This window comes from Lithobates pipiens, unplaced genomic scaffold (assembly GCF_037356315.1).
Source record: "Lithobates pipiens isolate NorthernLeopardFrog02 unplaced genomic scaffold, aLitPip1_a1.2 Scaffold_25, whole genome shotgun sequence".
Classification (NCBI taxonomy): Eukaryota; Metazoa; Chordata; class Amphibia; order Anura; family Ranidae; genus Lithobates; species Lithobates pipiens.
This window is the reverse complement of record NW_027507787.1, coordinates 203923876-203940650: the sequence shown is the minus strand read 5'-3', so window position 1 is coordinate 203940650 and position 16775 is coordinate 203923876. Positions and strand designations below refer to the sequence as shown.

The window sequence follows — 16775 nt, the reverse complement described above, 5'->3', positions numbered from 1 at the left end:
GAAGAATAAGGACATCCACCATGGATTATAGTACAGAGCAGACCTTGGCCCAAAGGGAAAGGGCTCCTTAGTGGGTACCCATAGAAGGATAAGGATATCCACCTTAGACTATAGCACAGGTTAGAAAAAGAAAAGAAAATGGATTGTGGGACTTTAAATGAGGCATGGATATGTGTTTGAAATGGTCTAGGATACCTAAAATGTAATTAATTGTCACTGTCTCTGCGGGGAAAATCTGTATACCCATAGAAAGTTGCTAAACAATCCAATAAATTAAATAAAAATACTAAATAGTAGGTATATATAATGTATCATAATATATAATACATGGGTCATGCAAAAAAAACATAATTAATTGTAGTAATAATGTTGACATATTTAATGTATATAATGAATAGACATAATTGGTACAAGCAATCACAATTTAAAAATTGAATGGATATACAGAGCAGGTAAACATGGTTATCCTAATGAATGTAAGTATAAATGATAAAAGAAATTCATGATTGTAGCAAACTTGACTTGGCATCCCTGAGTATGGACTCTACGCGTTTCATGGCGATTTCAGCCAATCATCAGGAGTGGGATGCATCAAAAATGGCTAAATAAAGGGATGAAATGGGTAAGTAAATAGGTCAGTCACAGTCTCATACGAAAAATCATTGCTTTAAAAAAGAGAGCAGGTGTTAAAAGTAGATGCATTACCTTTGGCCACGTTCAGATGAATAACCCAACAGACCCAAAAAGGGAATAGGATGGTGGCACTGAATGAGCTGTCTCCCCCAGGGTTGAGGCGGGAACACATCCCCTTCACCCTCAGCCATAACTATCCAAGGAACATGGAGGAATAATCACCATGTACTCTAGCATAGGGAGGACCTCGGTCCAGGGCAAATGTCTCCCTAGTGGATACTCATAGGAAAACATGGATACCCACCGTGGTCTCTAGTACAGAGAAAACCTCAGCCCAAAGTGGAAGAGCTCCACATTGAGTACCCACCCATAACAGGAGAAGGATATTCCGCCATTAACTATAGTACTGGGCAGACTTTGGCTCGTGGGAAAAAGCTCCCCAGTGAGTACTCAATGGAGTATAAGGCCATCCACCATGTATTCTAGTACCAGGCAGACCCCAGCCTGGGAAGGAAGGGCTCCCCAGTGGATACTCTTAGAATAAGGATATATAGTTTATCATTGATTACAGTACAGAACAGACCTTGGCATGGTGGGAAGGACCTTCCCAGTGAGTACTGCTAGGAGAAGGATATCTCCCATGGTCTCTAGTAGAGAGTAGACCTAGGCCTGGGGGAAAGGGCTGCCCAGTGGTTACTCGTAGCATGAGTATATCCACCACAGTCTTTAGTACAAGACCTTGCACTAAAAGAGAGGGGCTCCCCACTGGGTACCTGTAGGAGGATAAGGGTAACTACCTTAAACTATAGTACAGAACAGACCTCACTCCAGAGGAAGGGCTCCCCAGTGGGTACTAGGAGGAAAAGGATAACCGCCATAGTCTTGTACAGAGTAGACCTCAGGCTGGTGGAGAAGAAATTTCCAGTGAGTAATCAGAGGAGGAAATGATATCCATCATTTACTCTAGTACAGAGCAATCGATAAAAAGAAAAAACTGTAAGCGCAAATATTTGTGTACATGAAGTAATATAACAGGCAATATATGAGCAATAACGGCTCAATAGTTCATACAGCAACAGTTCTTAGGGTGAGGTGGCAGGAGGCAGCTGTCCTCAGAGAAAAGCCAGCTCTGTAAGCAGATTAAAGAAGGGGGAGAGAAACAGGAAGCGCCAAACTGAGTGTAGTAAATTAAATGTGATTTTTTAGTAAAGTAAGTAATGCACTTACAAGAAATAACATAAAAACAGGCTCAGAACAAGTTGTCATTCTTACCATGTAACTCTGCTCCGAGGAGCCCCATCAGACGGGAGAAGGTCCCCAGCTGTGGGCTCACCTTGTCCAAAACCTGGAAGACCAGCCGGATCCTCTCTTCTGTCATTGGTTGGAAACTCACCGTCCCTTTATCTTCCAGTAGCTGAATCAGGTACTGATTGGCTGAAAAGTCAGGAAACACTGAGTGTGATTGGCGAACATGCTGCAGAATGAACAGTGTGCAGTAACCGATAGCAACCAATCACAATGCAGACCTCTGTCAAGTGAGTTTTAAAAGCCATCGCACACAGAGGCATTGCAGCAGTTCTTTCTAAACCCAGGCAGCTGCACTGTGTGGCCAATTTTATTCTAGGCTATAGAATAGTGGATGGGACAATGCAGATGCCTGGCATTGGATCAGAAGGGTTCTCTAATTTCTATGAGCCCCAATGTCCTCTAATGTCAATGAGCCCCATAAGAAAGCTGATTGGTCATTGGCTGCTGGGGGTAAATATATAATGTCTGTCAAACAAGGTTAGAATATTACTTCAGTGAGATATGTGTTCCTAAAGCAGTTGCAAAGTAACCCCTCTCCTCACTTGATCGAGCACTATACTTACCTGAGTCCTCACTTGATCCAGCCCTGTGCCTGTCTACAGCAGCTTAATCCTAGCTCTCCTTGCACTCATAAAACAGAAACAGCAGCTGGAGCTATTGGCTTCTGCTGCTGTCAATCAAATCCTGGGGTGGGGGCAATGAGCCATGCTTTATGCCATGCTCGGGAGTGAGCCAGGAGGTGTACCCCCATCGGACGCGGCTTTTTATGGTGGAGCACAGAGGGGTGAAGGAGACAAGAGCACCAAAGGGATCCTAGAAGAGAAGGTTCAGGGCCACTCTGTGCAATACAATTATAGAAGTATAACATGTTTATTATTGTTGTTTTAAATATCCCTTGCAACCACTTTAAGTTGTCCATACACTGTTAGTTTTTTTTTTTTTAGTTCAGCCTGCAGGCCAGATTCCTCCATTCACATACATGAGGTGGATAGAGGAATCCCTCCTTTCAGAACATTGTATTCTGGCTGGTTAAGCAGAGACCAAACAAAGTATGTTCAGAAATACACACAACAACCCCTCTGGCCTGCCCAATCGTATAGCAGTGAATGTGGTCACCCTGATAAAAATGATCTGATCAGTAACTATCAGAGTACAGTATAAGATTGTATATGTACAAAGGGGAGGAATGTCTTCTCATTACATATAATGCAGCACAGCGACTGTGCTTTAGGCTGGGTTCACACATGTGTGGCCACGATTTCAGTGCGGCAGTCCAATGCGTTTCTGTTCACAGGTTCAGGTGCAAATTTTTACCTGAAATCGCATCTGAACTGGACCCAAAAATGCACAGGACCCTTTTTAAAACCACGTCGTGCCTGCGTGTGTGAACCGGCTCCATTGAACGCCAGTCACATTGACATGGTATGTGAATTAAAAACGCATCCAATTCCCATATATGTGAACCCAGCCTTACTGTTCTTTCTTCTCAGTGGAATTCCACCTATCTCACATTCTATGTGGCTTATACTTTATCTCAGCAGGGATGATGACTGCACTGTCTGTTACTTGGAGACACACTGAGTGCCGGTTCACACTGCCATGACTTGTCATGCGACTTAAGAGTTCAAAGGCAGATGACAAGTCGCACCCCATTAACGGCAATGGACTCAGTGAGACTCAAGTTGCAGCAACTTGGAAAAGGGTTCCTGTGCTACTTTTGGGTGACTTCATGGTTGCATCGACTTCTGTTAATGAAGTCATAAGCAAGCTGCAATGAAGTGCTGCAGGATGTCGGCTGTCGAAGCCGTGTAGGTGTGAACTGGCACTAAAGGTAGAGAAAACAAAAAAAAAAAAAAAAAAACACTACACATATACAATTATGTAAATATGGAATAGCAAACATGTAAAAATGTTAAAGTTACTTTTCAAAAATTCAGGAAAATTTTACAATGATAAACATTAAAATCAGAATAGAGAGCCCATGAACAAAGCTCAGTGCACACAGGAGTATCTCTACAATGCTTCAGCTCCTACCTGGTGATTTTGCATCAATGATATCCAGTGGGATGGCTGAGCTTCCATTGGCTGACATGCTGATAACGAGACACAAGACATCTGTAGGAAGAGGTGGAGACATTAGGATTATCACCAGCACTACACTATGCATTAAATATTGTGTGCCAGTTTCCTTCTTGACCACACAAGATTGGAACTCATCTATCAAATGTCAAAGATGTCTGTCTGTGCTCCATCAGCAGCCAATCGCGGTCTCCCAATGCTGCATAGGAGAGTGGATGTAAGAGTTTTATTGGTTGTACCACCAGTCTGGATGTACACCACATAGGGGGTTATTTACTAAAACCAAACTCTGGTGCAGCTCTGCATAGAAACCAATCAGCTTCCATGTTTTAATGTCAAAGCTTAATTTTAACAAGCTGATGTAAGATGTTGATTGGCTACCATGTAGAGCTGCACCAGATTCTGAGTGCTCCAGTTTTAGTAAATCAACCCCATAGACTCGAGGATCAGAGCCAGTAGAATGTTGGAATCCAGCAGAAACATGTCTAAGCCCTTGTACACAGGGTCGGACATTCCGACAGAAAATGTCTGATTGGACCGTGTCGTCGAATAATCCGACCGTGTGTGGGCTTCATTGGACTTTTTCCGTCGGAATGTCCGACCAACAAAGTTTGAGAGCTGGATATTAAAAATTTCCGAAAAAATTGTATATATAAAGTTGCGCTAAAATTACATGAAAAATGAAAGTGAGAAATCTAATACAAATCATTAAGATTACAAATCAAAAAACATCCTGTGTAAAGTTCAATCAAGAAAGTAGGAGTCTTTTGTAATCAGGGACTCTCTGTTTCCAAGAAAAACCAATGAATAGGGAAATCGATCCTTTTTACGAATTCAGTGTAATCTTCTTACAAATCCAGAGCTGAAAAAGGTTTGACTCTTACCACAATGGGTGGACTCCAAATCAACGGAGTTGTTAGCGCGAGCAGACAGCCCTCTGCAGGGTTCTTTTGCGTGTAATCCGTTCCGGTGTGCTACTAGACGCATGGATAGATGCGGATCATTCGGAAGTAACCAGCCTAGATTAAAACGATTCCGTACGTCCTACTTCCTCTCTCGATCACCGTAGAGAGTGTCTATCCGATCTCCCTGTACGTCTGGAGTTTATTTATAGTTCCCCAGCGAATCGTCCGATGTCAAGGATGTCCAGGTCAACGTTCGAGACGTTGCTGGAAGTGGCAGCAGAGGAGGTTTGCGTATTGAAAAACCTTGACATCGGACGATTCGCTGGGGAACTATAAATAAACTCCAGACGTACAGGGAGATCGGATAGCCACTCTCTACGGTGATCAAGAGAGGAAGTAGGACGTACGGAATCGTTTTAATCTAGGCTGGTTACTTCCGAATGATCCGCATCTATCCATGCGTCTAGTAGCACACCGGAACGGATTACACGCAAAAGAACCCTGCAGAGGGCTGTCTGCTCGCGCTAACAACTCCGTTGATTTGGAGTCCACCCATTGTGGTAAGAGTCAAACCTTTTTCAGCTCTGGATTTGTAAGAAGATTACACTGAATTCGTAAAAAGGATCGATTTCCCTATTCATTGGTTTTTCTTGGAAACAGGCCTGATTACAAAAGACTCCTTCTTTCTTGATTGAACTTTACACAGGATGTTTTTTGATTTGTAATCTTAATGATTTGTATTAGATTTCTCACTTTCATTTTTCATGTAATTTTAGCGCAACTTTATATATACAATTTTTTCTGAGTTTATCCATACCTTGATATTAGATGGTTTTTAGTTGCAGCTTTTAGGTTTACCCCAAGCGCGATATTTTTGTTTTTTTTTCGTTTTTACTATATTAAAAATTTCCGACAACATGATCCGATCGGACAAAGTTTGTAGAGAATTCCGATCGGAACAAAGTGCCACGCATGCTCAGATCAGATTCCTAGATCAAAGCTATTGGCTACTAGCCTGAACGTAGTCCCATCGTAACTAAATAACGCCATCACGTTACGAACTATCGGATTTTCCGACAACTTTGTCCGACCGTGTGTATGCAACACCAGTTTCGGACAAAATCCGACGGATTTTTTTGTCGGAATGTCTGACCGAGTGTACAAGGGCTAAAACAGTGGTAGTGTTTGCAGTGCTGAGGCTCTGGATTCAATCACCACTAGAGATTATCTGCATGCAGTGTTCATGTTCTTCTGGGATTCACTGAGTAATCCACTCTCCCACCACAATGTATAAACAGACAACTACTTGTATGACCAAAATTAACCCCCCTCATATAACACTGGAAACTTAGGCTGGCCATACATGTTCAATTTTATTGTACAAATTTCCTTTAGATTTACCAAAATCCATATAATATGAGGTCAAAACTAAACAACACTTTCAATTGTATCCAATTAGGCAGGCCCTTGCACTACATAGTTGAAGGTAAACCTAAAGAAAATTGTACAGAAAATTGTATAATGTATGGCCAGCCTTAGGCTGGATTCACACCTATGCATTTTTTGTGCTTTTTGCAGATTTGCACTACAGAACGTATTCCATAGGAAACCATGTTACATGAACTGTAGGGCAAATCTGCAAAATGCAAAAAGCACAAAAAATGCATAGGTGTGAATCCAGCCTACGATCACAGTGTATAAATTCAGGTTTGGTTCAAAGCTACATTTGTACGCAAAAAAAAAACAAAACACTGCAGCGAACCACACTGTGCCTGCCGCAGCACCATGTGGTTTGGCGCACGTTTGCATGGGGGTGGCATTTAATTGAATGGCACCGCCGCATGTCTGCTAAAGGGCAGCGCATTTCTGTGTGTGTCGGTAAAACGCATAATTTTGCACACGTTCCGACCCTGGAAGTCACATGGATATAAATATACACAAACTATATATACATACAAACAGATATATATATATATATATACACACACACACACATACACACATGATCCATGAGACACACAGCATTAGATATCTATGCACATGACAGACATGATCTTACTCAGGTGAGCTGGTAAATCAGAAGAGGCAAGTAAACAATACTGTCACCATAGCAATAGGGAGGAGACACTGCAGAGCCCCGCCCACATTCCACAGCATCCCGTCATAGCACAGGTTATGGGAGAGGAAGTCACATGTCTGACCATACATACACTCCTGTCTGTGTGGAGCTGATCAATAAATACGGATTTATTTTATTTTTTTTACTGTTTAAAGCACTCAGTGCTGTTGCTGTATGATGTATTTTTGGCGTGCTTTTTTTAATGTGTTTTTAATGGTTCATTCTCAAGGCAAGTGGACTTTATTTATTTATTTTTTTACAAAAAACTCTGCTAATAATGCACTAAAAACGCATGTACTGTACATGCTGCTTATATGCCATCCCATTAAAGTCTATGACTGCACCAAAGAAGCGCATGCGCCTTTTCAAGAACACCCTGCAGTGCTGCACTGATGTGAACGGCCACCATAGCCAATAATGTAATTTCCATTGTTGTGCAGGGCAGAGCGAAAGCAAACGCAGGAGAAAGCTCACTAGTGTGAATGGGGGCTTAGTAATGTGCTGGATTGAAGGAAGAAAACCAATCAGGGTTCATTCTACTGTGCTGGCTAGAGCAAAGTGATTGGTTGCTAAAGGTTACAGCATTATCTGGAGCCTGAGTGCATTTTATGGAGGGTTACATGTCATGTTGTACACTGTGCACCATAAACCAACCAATTATATCATATGGCTTGTGAGGAGCGATGTGTATTGCATGGTTTACTTTTTTTTTCTTTTTTTCTTTTTTACTTTACTAAAGAGTCAAAAAAGTTGAAAAAGAGAAAAAGTTAATTCAAACTTGATTTACTAAAGGCAAAAAGACTGTGCACTTTGCAAAGTGCAGTCACACTCTGCAAGAGCAGTTGCTCCAGAGTAGGGATGAGCTCCGGCGTGTTTGCATGCTCCACGTGCAGAGCCCGCCAGGAAGTCGGCCCAGCTCTGCGCTAATCACAGGCAGTGAGACATTGGCCCGATGCGCGGCTGCAGAGATTGGGCAATGTCTCACTGCCTGTGATTAGCGCAGCGCTGCGCTGACTTCCTGGCAGGCTCTGCACGTGGAGCATGCGAAAACGCCGGAGCTCATCCTTACTCCAGAGCTTAGTGAATGAGGTAAAGCTTCACTTTACAAAAAATGTCCAATCATGAGCAAGAAAAATAAAAAAATAAAACATACTTGCACATGATTGGATGATGGAAGTCAGCAGAGCTTATGCTCAATTACTAAGTTCTGGAGCAACTGCACTTGCCTAGTGAAACTGCACTTTTGCAAAATGCACAATCTATTTGCCTTTAAGCTACTTTCACACTGGGGAGTTGCGGGCGCAGGCAGTAAAGAGGCGCTATATTTAGCGGTGCTTTACCATAATTTTAGCAGCGCTATGCGGCCGTTAGTGGGGCAGTTTTAACCCCCGCTAGCACCCGAAAAAGGGTTAAAACCGCCTGCAAAGCGCCACTTAGCAGGCAGGTTTGCAGCGCTGCCCCATTGTTTTCTATGGGAAGGGGCGCTTTAGGAGCGGTAAATACACCGCTCCTACAGTGCCCCAAAGATGCGGCTGGCAGGACTTTTTTGACCATCCTGCAAGCGCACCTCTCCAGTATGAAAGCTCTCGGGCTTTCGCACTGGAGAGACAGCAGCGGCTATTTCAGGGCACTTTGCAGGCGCTATTTTTAGCACTGTAGCGCCTGCAAAGCGCCCCAGTGTGAAAGGGGCCTTAGTAAATCAATCCATATGTTTCATAGCGCATTGAGCTGCAATGACATAGTGGGGGTTATTTACGAAAGGCAAATCCACTATGCACTACAAGTGCAAACTACAAGTGCAAAGTGCACTTGAAATCGCACTGAAAGTGCACTTGGAAGTGCGGTTGCTGTAAATCTGAGCGGTAGATTTGAAATGAGGGGAAGCTCTGCTGATTTTATCATCCAGTCATGTGCAAGCTAAAATGCTGTCTTTTATTTTCCTTGCATGTCCCCCTCGTATCTACAGCGACTGCACTTCCAAAGTGCAAAGTGGATTTGCCTTTTCGTAAATAACCCCTGGCGGCACGTAAATGCACGTATACCGCAACTTTATGCAGCACGTTGCAGCTCAATGCAGTGTTATAGTGTGAAACTATTATTATTATTTATTTGCGTTGAGCCTAAGTTGATCTATGCAGTCTTTGTTTTAAAACTGTTTGAGGGTTCGTCTACACAAGTGCTGACCCTCTGAAGAGCAAGCTGCAGTGGGATGCTTTTCAGAGGGTGTTTGAGGGGGTGTTAGGTCACCCCCTCACCACTTGTTTTAAAAGAGAAGTATGAGAATTGTTTTTTATTTTAGAATCATACTTATTTATGTTAATGCAGAATTTGCCCGATGATGCATCTGTCCCCCCACTGGATCAAAGACTGAGAACCGAGTGCTTAAACACCGCCGATCGTTCAGTTCCCGCAGCTCCCTTTCAACCACCGCTTGTCTGCTCTGCTCCTTCAGCGCTCACTAAACTAATGGGCTGTGGAGGGGGCACGTACGGCCAGTTCAGGCTCTCAGCAGCTTGTTTAGAGGCTGAGCTAAAAAACGTCGGTATACTGCTAATGTGCGTTTTTGAGCTTTTTTCAGCGTCAAAAAGGCTCTAGCGCTGGAGCCTCAGAACACGATGGTCTTTGTTTGTTTTTTTTGGAGCTTAAAAACGACCATGCCGTTTAAAGCTCAAGAATGCCATGGTGTGTATGAGCCCATTCAATAACATGGAGTGGCGTTCTTAAGCAGCAGAAAAGGCTCAAAAAAGCTGTTAAAACGTCCATGTGTATGAGGCCTTAGCGTGCAGAATGAACTACACTCCTGTGATCCACAGGAAAAGTATGACCAAATTAGCTCTAGCTGTACTTCTCCTTTAAGGGAAATCTATGGTCATGGCATACACTTTAATTTTATAACATCAACCTTGTAATAGCAATACAAACAGTAGTTATTTCTAACAATCCAATATAAGCTTGCTTGAAAAATCTCCCATTGTGCTGTGAGTTCTGCCAGTCTGCTGGTAGTGGCCATCTGTATCCACAACTTCCTGGATTCCCTGCATGCTTTGCAGCTTCTCCTCTGCTGTTTACTTTCAATTTTTGAAGACTACATATCCCATGGTACCTTGCTGCCTGCAAGCTATGATTCCTGTACTGACTATGCCTCCTAAAAATCCTCCTCTGTATTTTAGAAGGCAGACTATGTGAAATTTGTGACACAGCAGGGCCAACCCACAGGGCATAGTGACTAGTGTTACAGAATTCCAGGAAGTAAATGTGAGGAGATCTTCACAACGTAAGTCTACAAGCTTCAAGATGGTTTATACTATTAGGAGAAGGCTGGATGTAATTGTATGTAATTGTAACTGTATGTGGGAATTAATATATGATTTTCAATTTTGACCATAGATATGTTTTAACTACTGTACCCCAAGTGAGGGTTGACAGACACATATGGATTGAACTGAATACAGACGAGAGAGACACTTTTGGGGGGAGGGGGGGGGGATTCATTATGGCTGCATTCACAGCTGAGCGTTTTCAGCTCGTAAAACTCCCAACAAGCAAAATCCCATCAATTTCATTGGCACCTGTTCACATTTGAGCGTTTTGTCACATGAAGAAAAACGCCTGAAGCTCAAAAAAGTACAGGAGCTTCTTTGAAGGCTCCATTCACACCTGAGTGTATTGTTTTCAGGCAGAAAGCAGCTCTTTTTTTTTTTTTTTGGCTGTGATTTTTGCACAGGTCAAAATGTCACCCATGTAAAAGAATAAAAAACCCCTGTAATCTGCCAAAAAAGAAGCTCCTGTACTTTTTTGAGCGAAGGGCGTTTTGCTTTAGGTGACAGAACACTCAGATGTGAACAGGGGCCATTAAAATGAATGGGATTTGTCTTGTTGGGCGTTTTTAGAGCTGAGGCATAGAGCAGAAAAACGCCTAGGTGTGAGCAGAGCCTCAGGCTGCATTCACACCGGAGCGTTTGGTTTTTAGGCAGAAAGTCGCACATTTTACCATGATTTTTTGACGCAATTTTGCACAGGTCAAAAGGTCACCAATATAAAAAGCCGAAAAACGCCTGTAATCTGCCCAAAAAGAAGCTCATGTACTTTTTTGAGTTTACGGCATTTTTCTTCATGTGACAAAACACTCAGATTTAAACAGGTGCCATTGAAATGAATGGGATTTTGCTTGTTGGGCGTTTTTTGTGCGTACGAGCTGAAAACGCTCAGGTGTGAATGCAGCCTTAGGAAGATTGAAGGTGTTTTTCTGCTTTTTACATTGGTGACCTTTTGACCTGTACAAAATTGCAGTAAAAACACGCAACTTTCTGCCTGAAAAAAAAATATGCTCAGGTCTGAATGTAGATAAACACAGCTTGCAGGTTTTATTCTCAAAGCTTATCAACCAAGCTGAAGTTAGAGGCTGCACAGCGGCGCCGGGTTCTGTGTGCACCAGTTTAGGTAAATACCCCCCTTTGTCTGACCTAACCTTAAGGGTCCTTTCACACGGGGCGGATCAGTGGTGATCCGCCCCGTGGATATCCGCTTGCGGAGCGGGGATCGCCGGAGTGATCTCCGCTGAGCAGGAAAATGACAGGTCTGTCTCTGCACACTGTGCAGGGACGGACCTGTCACAGCGCCACTCTCCCCTATGGGAGATCGGGTGATGACGGACCGCAGTGTCCGTCGTCACCCGATCCGATGACGGATGGAAAAATAGCTTTTTCACACTTTTTCGGATCGGAGCGGGTCGGATGTCAATGGACATGTCACCGCTGACATCCAACGCTCCATAGAGCTCTATGGAGCATCCGTTCAGGTCCGCCTAAACAACTGACAGGCGGATCTGAACGGATCGTCAGTGTGAAAGGGGCCTAAAGCAGAGCTAAAGGCAACGATACTTGCCTTAATTCCAATGGTCAGACACATGCGAGGTCCCTCAATGGCGCCAGCATCTTCTTCCCCTGGATGCTCCCCCTGAGCTGCACATGCATAGGAGTACAGTCATCCTGGCACACAGGCAGTGCAATAAAGAGCCTGCCTGTTCACAATTTTTATTTCAACTTTAGTTCCAGTTTAAGGGTAGGTCCATTTTGCATGTGCACAGTCCATTATTTGAAAAGACTCCAATCCTTTTTTTAAAACCGCGCTGCACGGAACCACAAGGTGCTGTAGCATCATGAGAAAACATGTGTGAGAGCTGATGTATGGGGGTGCCATTAAGAATTAGACCTGGTAAGTTTTGTGTTGTCCTGTGCTGCAGTCACTGTTATTACCAATGCTCTTTTACAACTGAACACTGAGTAGATGTCTGCTATATGCTATATGGAGAATGCCAGCCATAGATAGATCGAAATTTGACCAGTACAGCAGGAACCGGACGAATTTCAATCCATGTATGGACAAGCTGGCTGTACTGAAGTTGATCTATTGATTGACTTCATTACAACCATCCTGTCTGCTTTTATTAATTTGACCACTGCCGGCGGCTATAGCCTGCAAGCAGTGATCATGGTATCCTAATGGCTGTGAAACCTCCCACTGTCTGAATTCAATAGATCTGGGGGAGGGATTCCTCCATCAACACTGAATATGTTGATGTGTCAATCAACCTGTGATTGAAGGAAAGAGAATTGGTTAAAGAGGAGCTACACGCAAAAGGGGAAGCTCTGCTTATCTGCCTCCTCCCTCTGCTGCCACATTTTGGCACCTTTCGGGGGAGGGAGCGGGTACCTGGGTTTGACAGGTACCCGCTCCCACTTCCGGATGACTTCTCTGCTACGAAATCATCTGGAAGTTCGGCCTCCTCCTTGTCCCACCGTCGGGCCATTCACAGAGCACAGCGCACTTCGCGCTTGCGGTTTCCCTTACCCAAGATGGCAGCGACAGCACACCAGAGTTGATTAAAAAATCAGCTCGGGTGAAGACACCGCTGGATTCGTATACAGGTATGTGTCCTACTATTAAAAGTCAGCAACTACAGTATTTGTAGTTGCTCTCTGCTCAGGGAGCTGTGAGAACCGAGCGATCAGCGGTGTTCGATTGCTTGATTTTAATGCCCTGTACACAGGGTTGGACATTCCGACGATAAAATCCGTCTGATTTTTTCAGACGGATTTTGGCCCAAACTTGTCTTGCATACACACGGTCGCACAAAGTTGTCTTAAAATCTGATCGTTCAGAAAGAGGTGACATAAAACACATATGACAGGACTATAAAGAGGCCAGTAGCCAATAGCTTTCGTCTTGTAATTTATTCTGAGCATGCTTGGCACTTTGTTTGTCGGAATTGTATACACACAATCGGAATTTAAACAATCAGATTTTGTTGTCAGAAAATTTTAGATCCAGATCACAAACTTTGTGTGTCGGAAAGTCCGACCGCGTGTACATGGCATTAGTGTTGAAATTCTGACGAAAAAAGTCAGATGGAGCCCACACACGATTGGAATTTCCGACAACACAGTCCGATCGCACATTTTCCGTCAGAAAGTCTGACCGTGTGTACAGGGCATTAGTGTTAAAGAGGAAGTAAACCCTGATGAGTTTACTTCCTCTTTCATTTCCTGCAAAGGCAAAGCATAATGGACTACTATGCATCGCATAGTAGTCCATTATGTGTCACTTACCTGACACAGGAGCCAGCAAAGTCACCGCTGTCCCCTGTAGTCCGCCGCATCCATCTTGTTGGTGGGGTCTCGCAGCTCTGCCGCTGTTATTCGGCGAAGCCGCGATGACGTCACTCCCGCGCATGCGCACGGGAGCCGACACGCGCGGCAGTTCCGTCGTTGAGAATGCCGCGCTCAGTGCGCCTGCGCGCCGCTGTCTACGTGCTTATGTTTAGGAGATATTTCTTGGACCTACAGGTAAGCCTTAATCTAGGCTTACCTGTAGGTCAAAGTGGTTTGTAAGGGTTTACAACCACTTTAAGTGGCACCACTGGGGGACCGATGCTGCATCCATCTAGGTAAATGTGATTCTAAAGAATTTGTCATAGCTTTTGTTTATTTCAGTGGCCAGAATAAATTAAAATTCTGGCCAATTAAATAAATAAACGTTCAAACACTGCTAAACTCACCCAAACTGATTTGAAATAATACAGCTTAGGTGTCAGGTCAGGATAAACAGCGTTTACAAGAAACAAGTGTGCATGAGGCTTTAAAACACTTGAGTTGCTTGGTTGAAATGCTGTGACGGAAATGTGCACAATTGTATAAAATGTAATGTTTGTACTCAGAGCAGTTATCCTCCTGCGTTGACCTGATCTCCAGAACATAAGATTCTCTTCCCTGGGATCAGGGGTGTTTGCACAGGTCAGGACTAGGCGCACCTACACGATGTCAAATATTTCTTGTGCTTAGTGTAATGTAATGGGCTGTGTTCTGTCTGCAACGGCGGAGGTTACAATGTGTACAAACACTGGAATGGTAGTCATGTGCTGATCATTGCTTCATCTGTTTCCATGCAGGGAGGTGTCGTGAGCACACAGCAGACTGCAGGCAGAGAATGCACCAATCACTGCACGTCACTCAGCTCTATAGAACCAGGCCCATCCAGGGATTTGTCGGCAGCCAATGACAGCTGGCTGCACATGCCTTTCCTGGGAGAAGCCTGGAAAAAAACCCAATCCGGGCTGAGCTTTTATTCTCTGACACTGCTTCAGCTGCATGGCAGATCAGGAAGTGAGTTGCAGAGCTGGTGACACAAGTCACCTTACCCGGCTGGATGAATTGATCTGCGGTGACAAGTGATTGATTGCTGGGCGGAGTCCGGTCTGTCATGCTGTGACATTCCAGCATCTGCTCATTTGTATGAGGCTGTGCTGGGCTTGACATGTGTGGCAGCGTGCTGTCACTGCGGGTCCTTTGTGTGTGCAGGCAGCGGCTGGATCAATGCAGGCCCTGAATGGGTGAGATGAATGGTACAGCGATGGTCAGCTAGCTTTGTCACCTCTCCCTCCTCTATTCTGAGCACATCGCTCACTCCAGCCCCACACAGCCATGTTGGAAGAGGCCGAACAGAAGTGGCACCCCACCCATGTCCAGGTCACAGTGTTACAAGCGCGGGATCTGCATCCAAAAGGCAAGCATGGCACGAACGATGCATACACCATCATCCAGCTGGGGAAGGAGAAGTATTCCACTTCGGTGGTGGAGAAGAACCTCAACCCCATCTGGAAAGAAGAGGCCTCTTTCGAACTGCCGGGCCTACTGGTCCAGGACAACCCCGAACAGTACCAGCTGCAGCTGACGGTCATGCATCGCTCCCTGGTGGGCCTCGATAAGTACCTGGGCCAGGTGACTATAAACCTCAACAGTATCTTCGAGAACAGGGAGCGACGGAAGACAGAGTAAGTGTGAGTTGTTGTGGTAGATCTGTGTATTGTAAATCTCAGCATTGATTGTCTTTCTTCTTGCTTTGCATGTAATGTGGAAGTTGTTTCATTGTTTACTGAAACCATTTTACAGTAGAGGACCAGAAGAACAAGTCTGACATTCAGCACAACCCGCCTGTCTGGAGGAATGTGTCTGTATCTCTGTCATCGCTCCATTACCTGCATTCCTGGACCCAGAGTCATTCTTTTATCATGCAGAACAACAACAAGCTTCATCTTATCTCACGTGTCCGAACACTGACATGATAATCGCTAAGAGAGTCCGCCAGGGAGTAAATAGACTGCGTCCCTAAGAGGACATGGGTGATAGTTATCATCCAAGGCCGGGGAAGGGCACATGAATATTATGGCTCACGTCTTTCTCTTGTTAGGTCAGACAGAGATGACAGCACAGTGATGCGGCTAACCCTAACCCGCCGGCAGTTCTTTGCATGTTTTCATGTGTATTGTACTCGCATTGCTCAGAGTGTGTCACTTACAGTATGAGAAAGACTTGAGTCCGGGCCTATGGTGTTCACACCTGTGCTTTATTAGTGTGGTTAAAGTGTAAGTTCACCTTTACAGTAAAGTGACCCTTAACTGGGCCCCCTGCCCATCCCACCCAGTCCTGCTGTACCAGATTGCCGCGATCGCAGGCATCCAGACACAGAAAAGCCGCGACCGCCTGCTTCCAGATACAGAAAAGCCGCGATCGCCTGCTTCCAGATACAGAAAAGCCGCGATTGCCTGCTTCCAGATACAGAAAAGCCGCGATCGCCTGCTTCCAGACACAGAAAAGCCGCCTCACCGGCCCGGGGATTTGAAACACCCATGGCTTAATCTCACGTCTGTATTGCTTAGCCAATACGAATTACAGGAATTCTAACTGGTCTGCACCGTCACATGGACGGCGCTGACCAATCAGAATCCCTCTAGCCTGTACTGTCAGCACTGGGAGGAAAGAAAGCCACTGGGATTTCAAATCCACAGGCCGGTGAATCGGCTTGTCAGTGTCTGACAGCGGGGGGGATTGCGGCAATCTGGTACAGTGGGACCGGGTGGGATAAGGAGGGGGTCCAGTGTAAGGTCACCTTACAGATTTTCTGAAAAGGTGAACTTACAATTTAACTACTTAAGGACCAGAAGGATTTCCCCCCCTTAATAACCAGGCCATTTTTTACGATACTGCACTGCGTCACTTTAGCGCGGTCGTGCGATGCTCTACCTAAACAAAGTTGACATCCTTTTCTTTCCCACAAATAGAGCTTTCTTTTGGTGGCATTTGATAACCTCTGTTTGTTTTTTTTTATTTAAATTTTTTTTGCGCTATAAACAAAAAAAAAGAGAGAACATTTTGAAAAAAAAAGCAATATTTTTT

At 44.5% G+C, this 16775-nt stretch overlaps 2 protein-coding genes across 2 annotated transcripts in view; one reads left to right on the top strand and one right to left on the bottom strand.

The window, feature by feature from the left end:
- The window catches only part of LOC143930833 (uncharacterized), a 156025-nt gene extending 148978 nt beyond the window's left edge, over positions 1-7047 (bottom strand). Inside the window, exons 1-3 of the mRNA XM_077455452.1 lie at positions 6985-7047; positions 3976-4056; positions 1906-2067 (exon numbers count right to left, since the gene is read on the bottom strand). Coding sequence (XP_077311578.1) covers positions 1906-2067; positions 3976-4033 — 220 coding nt within the window. The 5' untranslated portion in view covers positions 4034-4056; positions 6985-7047. The remainder of the gene's footprint in view (positions 1-1905; positions 2068-3975; positions 4057-6984) is intronic.
- Positions 7048-14606: 7559 nt separating this feature from the next.
- The window catches only part of RAB11FIP2 (RAB11 family interacting protein 2), a 72796-nt gene continuing 70627 nt past the window's right edge, over positions 14607-16775 (top strand). Inside the window, exon 1 of the mRNA XM_077455451.1 lies at positions 14607-15373. Coding sequence (XP_077311577.1) covers positions 15024-15373 — 350 coding nt within the window. The 5' untranslated portion in view covers positions 14607-15023. The remainder of the gene's footprint in view (positions 15374-16775) is intronic.